This window comes from Sinocyclocheilus rhinocerous, unplaced genomic scaffold, assembly GCF_001515625.1.
Source record: "Sinocyclocheilus rhinocerous isolate Xijiao unplaced genomic scaffold, SAMN03320098_v1.1 scaffold242, whole genome shotgun sequence".
Classification (NCBI taxonomy): Eukaryota; Metazoa; Chordata; class Actinopteri; order Cypriniformes; family Cyprinidae; genus Sinocyclocheilus; species Sinocyclocheilus rhinocerous.
The window spans coordinates 41,382-47,669 of record NW_015638945.1 but is presented as its reverse complement, the minus strand read 5'-3'; the positions used below and the strand labels follow the sequence as shown (position 1 = coordinate 47,669).

Genomic DNA, 6,288 nt, shown 5'->3' with positions numbered 1-6,288 from the left:
AATAAACAAGAACACTATTAAATAATATTATATAAAATAATTAAAAATAAAAATAATTCACCCAAAAAACACAAATCAGTCATCATTAATTCACCAAATCTTAACGGTTTTTTTATCAAACACTAATACAAATATTAAATAAGATCTATTAAACAATAAATATGTAATATTTATAACAAATAATTATATTAAATACAACCAAATATTTTATTTTAAAAAATTATATATAAAATAATAACTTTAAATAATATATTATTATGTAATATAATATAAATAAATAATATTTCACTCTCATTCCAAACCCATATGACTTTCTCCCTGCTTTAAAGAAATGGACTTGTTGTTTTTCATGAAATTAAAATGAGTGGAAACTGATTTTGTGTTTACATATTTTACTTACTTTTGAATTTTTCATTTGGGGGAATTAAAACAGTGTGTAAAAATAATCTTAACAAAATTCTTAAGTAAAAATATGTAAACATCCTTAAAACTTTTTAATGTAGAGATAAAGTAAATATATACCGGTAATACACACACACTTTTTTCTCGTTTGGCTCTCAACGAAGGCGGTCGCATTTTCTCCCCCTCTCCTCCCCGTTACCTTCCCTGCTTTTGCTCCTCTCGTCTTGTCTACTGTCTTATAATTTTGAGAGTCTCTCTCCGCACTGCTCTCCAGACAAAAAATCATGGATTTGATCAACTGGTCTCTCAACGCACTCTGTCTCCCTCTCCCTCTCTCCGTCTCTCCCTCTCTCCGTCTCTCCCTCTCTCTCTGTGTGTGTCTCTCTCTCTCTCTCTCTCTCTCCCTCTCTCACCTTGTGGAGACCCAGTGTCCCTGGATGTTGGGTGGCATCTGTACAGTGATGCGAGCACCGTTCTGCAGGTGTTTCAGCATGTGGAGACACCGTGTGTCTTTGGACGGCCAGACGAGACTCTTCTCTAGAGCCAGACGAGGAGACGAGCCCTTCACACAACCTGATGAGATCAAGCACAGCAAACACAGCTCATCTCATGCTCATTCACTCATGCAGACCGAAACACTGAAATAATACGATCTGAAAATGCACTCCAGTTATCAACACTGAAAAATCATTTTTTACATTGTAAAGCTTGTAGAGCAAAATCTTCCTCAGAAAACTACCTAGCACTTGAGAAACACTCCAGCAACACCTTAAAGGGATAGTTACCCTGAAATGAACATTTTCTGGTAATTTACTCATCCTCAGGCCATCCAAGATGAAGAAGTCTTTTTTTTCTTCAGTAGAACAGTAAAGAAGATTTTTAGCTGAAACCGTGCTCCTTGGTGATTCATATAATGAAAGTCAATGGCTACCGTCGCTTTGAGAGTCAAAAAATTATATACAGGCAACACAAAATTAATCCTCATGGCTCCTGATGATATATTGAGTTCTTATAAAGTGAAACGATCAGTCTGTGCAAGAAACTGAACATTATTTACAGCATTATTAGCTGTAATCTAGAGCCTCGGGCAAACGGTCTGGAGTGCTGTCTGAACGAATCATTCTTTTGAACTGATTTGTTTTAGTGAACTAGTTGAACCAGTTCATCGAATCGGACTGAATCAATACCGTATACCGTAATAAAAGCATTAGCAATTAATCGCAACATGAAAATTTGATACCGGCTTATCCCTACCTGACAGTCACTGCGACTCCAAATGAGCCGAAACAGCGGCGAATCAGATCCTGTGATGAATGAATCATTCAGCGCTGGGGAAACAGTTCGACTCGGACCGAAGACCGATGAGCCGCTGATATGAGCATGCGTGAACCCAACACGGGGTCAAATGAAGGTTTTTATCATTTCTCATGGTTTATGTAAAACAGTGAGCTGATGAAGACGAGTTTATTCACTTTATATGCTTTAGACACATAAAACATCCACGTTTCACATCATTATTGGGTGCTTTAATAATATAATTGCTTATACGTGACGTCATTGTGTGATTATGTAAATGAACTAGTGAATTGAATCAATTCATTAAATCGAACTGTCCGAAAGAATCAGTTCACAGCAAGGTTATTTTCGTAAACGAAAACTAAAACTAAGACTAAAACGATTGATGAAAAAACAATTTCGTAAACTGAAATAAAATAAAAACGTCACAATATTGGAAAAACTAAAACGAAACGAAACTAACAAAAAACTAACAAAAATATGAATGAAACTAATAAAAACTAAACTGAATTTTATAGCAAATTTGAAAACGATATTAAAATAAAACTAATTTAAACATTCAAAACTATATTAACCTTGGTTCACAGAAAAGAATCGTATTTCACTGTTTACCTGAGGCTGTAAATAATGTTCAGTTTCTTGCACAGACTGATCGTTTCACTTCATAATACCTCAATATATCGTCAGGAGTCATGGGGATTCATTTTGTGTTGCCTGTTTATGTGTTTCTGCCTCGGTAGCCATTGACTTGCATTATATGAATCACCAAGGAGCACGATTTCAGCTAAAAAAATCCTAAAACCGTTAAAAAAACAGTAAAAGTTTTACTGTTAAAAAAACAGTAAAACCTCTTTACTGTTCTACTGAAGAAAAAAGTATCCTACATCTTGAATGTCCTGAGGGTGAGTAAACTACCAGCAAAATATGACTTAAATGACCTTTAAACTAATGAAACTAACTGTCCAGCTGTGTAGCTGAGTAATATCAGTTTATGTTGGCACTGAAACAGAATTTATAAAGGGTTCATTCACAAAAAGAAATATACAGATGTATGTCAAAAGTAAACATGTATGTATCTACACTGCAATGATGCCTGGTTATAAAGATTTCTACACAATGTTTAGATCAGAATTCAAAATTAATGCTATTAATCTACATTAGAGGATATAAAGCGCTTTAATGAATGTGGGAACGAGCCGCTGCTGGACTGAGATCAGCTATTATAATTCATTTTCACATAATGACACTTGGAGCAAATACAGCTGATGGCTGGATAACAGCAAACACATTTCTGGCCGGCGATCAGGAGCCGCATGAGGAAAATCTGAGAGAATCTGAGCACTAAAACCTCGGAAATGAAAGCATTTGGGTGCCTGAGGCTGCAGCTCTGGATTCCACACGAACGGTTCTGTTAAGAGTTCTTCACAGAAACATCAATGCCAATGAAAAAGCTTTATTTGTAAGAATGTCCGCCCGCGTTTATTTTTACGGATCATAACGCAACAATGTGTTCTCCAGCTGGAAACATTAGTAATGCTCCAGTGCTTCACTCATATCAAAGTCTTTAACACCTGCAAAACACATACTGTACACTATAGCGGTCAAACGTTTCGGGTCGGAAAGAAGAATCTCTTCTGCTCACCAGTGCTGCATTTATTTAATCAAAAATACAGAAAAAACAGTAATATTGTGAAAATGTATTTTAATTTAAAACAGCTGTTTTCTATGTGAATATATTGTAAAATGGAATTTATTTCTGTGATCAAAGCTGAATTTTCAGCATCATTACAGTTAAACTCATCTAGAGAAGGTTTAAGTCCCTCTGGAAGTTATCTGTTAATTCTGCTAAACTTTAATTAAAACTGAAACTAAAACTGAAACTAAACTATATAAAAACTAAACAAAAATATTAATGAAACTAATAAAAACTAAACTGAATTTTATAGCAAATTTGAAAACGATATTAAAATAAAACTAATTTAAAAATTCAAAACTATATTAACCTTGGTTCACAGAAAACAATCGTATTTCACTGTTTACCTGAGGCTGTAAATAATGTTCAGTTTCTTGCACAGACTGATCGTTTCACTTCATAATACCTCAATATATCGTCAGGAGTCATGGGGATTCATTTTGTGTTGCCTGTTTATGTGTTTCTGCCTCGGTAGCCATTGACTTGCATTATATGAATCACCAAGGAGCACGATTTCAGCTAAAAAAATCCTAAAACTGTTAAAAAAACAGTAAAAGTTTTACTGTTAAAAAAACAGTAAAACCTCTTTACTGTTCTACTGAAGAAAAAAGTATCCTACATCTTGAATGTCCTGAGGGTGAGTAAACTACCAGCAAAATATGACTTAAATGACCTTTAAACTAATGAAACTAACTGTCCAGCTGTGTAGCTGAGTAATATCAGTTTATGTTAGCACTGAAACAGAATTTATAAAGGGTTCATTCACAAAAAGAAATATACAGATGTATGTCAAAAGTAAACATGTATGTATCTACACTGCAATGATGCCTGGTTATAAAGATTTCTACACAATGTTTAGATCAGAATTCAAAATTAATGCTATTAATCTACATTAGAGGATATAAAGCGCTTTAATGAATGTGGGAACGAGCCGCTGCTGGACTGAGATCAGCTATTATAATTCATTTTCACATAATGACACTTGGAGCAAATACAGCTGATGGCTGGATAACAGCAAACACATTTCTGGCCGGCGATCAGGAGCCGCATGAGGAAAATCTGAGAGAATCTGAGCACTAAAACCTCGGAAATGAAAGCATTTGGGTGCCTGAGGCTGCAGCTCTGGATTCCACACGAACGGTTCTGTTAAGAGTTCTTCACAGAAACATCAATGCCAATGAAAAAGCTTTATTTGTAAGAATGTCCGCCCGCGTTTATTTTTACGGATCATAACGCAACAATGTGTTCTCCAGCTGGAAACATTAGTAATGCTCCAGTGCTTCACTCATATCAAAGTCTTTAACACCTGCAAAACACATACTGTACACTATAGCGGTCAAACGTTTCGGGTCGGAAAGAAGAATCTCTTCTGCTCACCAGTGCTGCATTTATTTAATCAAAAATACAGAAAAAACAGTAATATTGTGAAAATGTATTTTAATTTAAAACAGCTGTTTCTATGTGAATATATTGTAAAATGGAATTTATTTCTGTGATCAAAGCTGAATTTTCAGCATCATTACAGTTAAACTCATCTAGAGAAGGTTTAAGTCCTTCTCAAGTTACTAAACCTGGTTTGATGTGGCTTTAAACCACTTTATCTGTTTTGTGAATTATTCTCTACTAGCTAAATGAATAAATGACATACACTACTGTTTCTTGAAAGAAATTAATACTTTTATGCAGCAATGCTGCATTAAATTGATCAAGAGTGACAGTAAAGACATTTATAATGTGAGTTCTATTTCAAATAAATGCTGTTCTTTTGAACTTTCTGTTCATCTGTGAATCCTGAAAAATAAAATGTATCAGTTTCCACAAAAATATTGTGCAGCACGACTGTTTTCAACATTGATAATAATCAGAAATGTTTCTTGAGCAGCAAATCAGCATATTAGAATGATTTCTGAAGATCATGTGACACTGAAGACTGGAGTAATGATGCTGAAAATACAGCTGCGCATCACAGAAATAAATTACAGTTTAACAGATGATCACATAGAAACAGCTGTTGTAGATTCTAATTATTTGTAACAATTTTTACTGTATTTTTGATCAAATAAATGCAGCCTTAGACTTTTTGAATTTTGGAACGTTAGCATAAATGCACTTAATTTGTTCCCGAAGCCCTCTGAAGTCTAGAGCATAACTGTAACTAGTTCATATTTTCAATTATGCATCAATGAACTGATGTTTTTCTCACACTAATTCATGTGCATTTTTATCCATCCGTTGTTAATGCTGAAGCCAAACGTCAAGTGTGTTTGGTTCCCAGCGCTGCTTTTCTACTGTATCTCAATCCAAGCGTCCGCAGCGCTCTGGAGAACATCTCCAGCTGGTGAGCTAACATCTCAAATCTCAAAGCCTTCCGGAGAGCCGCTCTAACTGCCCTCTCCTTCATTCTGATTATATGTACAAGTTTATGAGCTTGCAGACGTTTTAATGGCCGCATGATTCAGTGGAGGAAAGGGTTTGATGTGGATAAGAACATGAGATTACAGCACATGCATTTAGACAAGCATAATGGGCTCCGAGCTCAATGCTTATTTTCTCTCTCTAGCAGTCTTGTGCCTAAGATCTTTGCTTTTTTTACATTTATTATGTATTTTTCTCAGATTTGATATAAGTTTTGCCAATTTACACTATGACACTATGCAGTTAATAAGACACTGTTGATGCATAAAATAAGACAACATATATAAAACTGAATATAATTGTTTCAAACTGCATAATTATGTCATCTTAAAGGGGCCATATCACACTATATAATCACATTACACTATATATCACATTATATAATGTTATCATTTACAAACACTATGTAACAAATATAAAGCATAAAATGACCCTGAAAATCAATTCCAGGAGGCAAATTTTGCCATTGAAAAGATATATAT

General features: G+C 34.7%; 1 protein-coding gene across 1 annotated transcript in view; it reads right to left on the bottom strand.

Moving 5' to 3' along the window:
• Window positions 1-6,288, bottom strand: part of LOC107750218 (protein APCDD1-like) — a 17,475-nt gene that overhangs the window by 7,993 nt on the left and 3,194 nt on the right. The window contains exon 2 of the mRNA XM_016565501.1: window positions 816-975. Coding sequence (XP_016420987.1) covers window positions 816-975 — 160 coding nt within the window. The remainder of the gene's footprint in view (window positions 1-815; window positions 976-6,288) is intronic.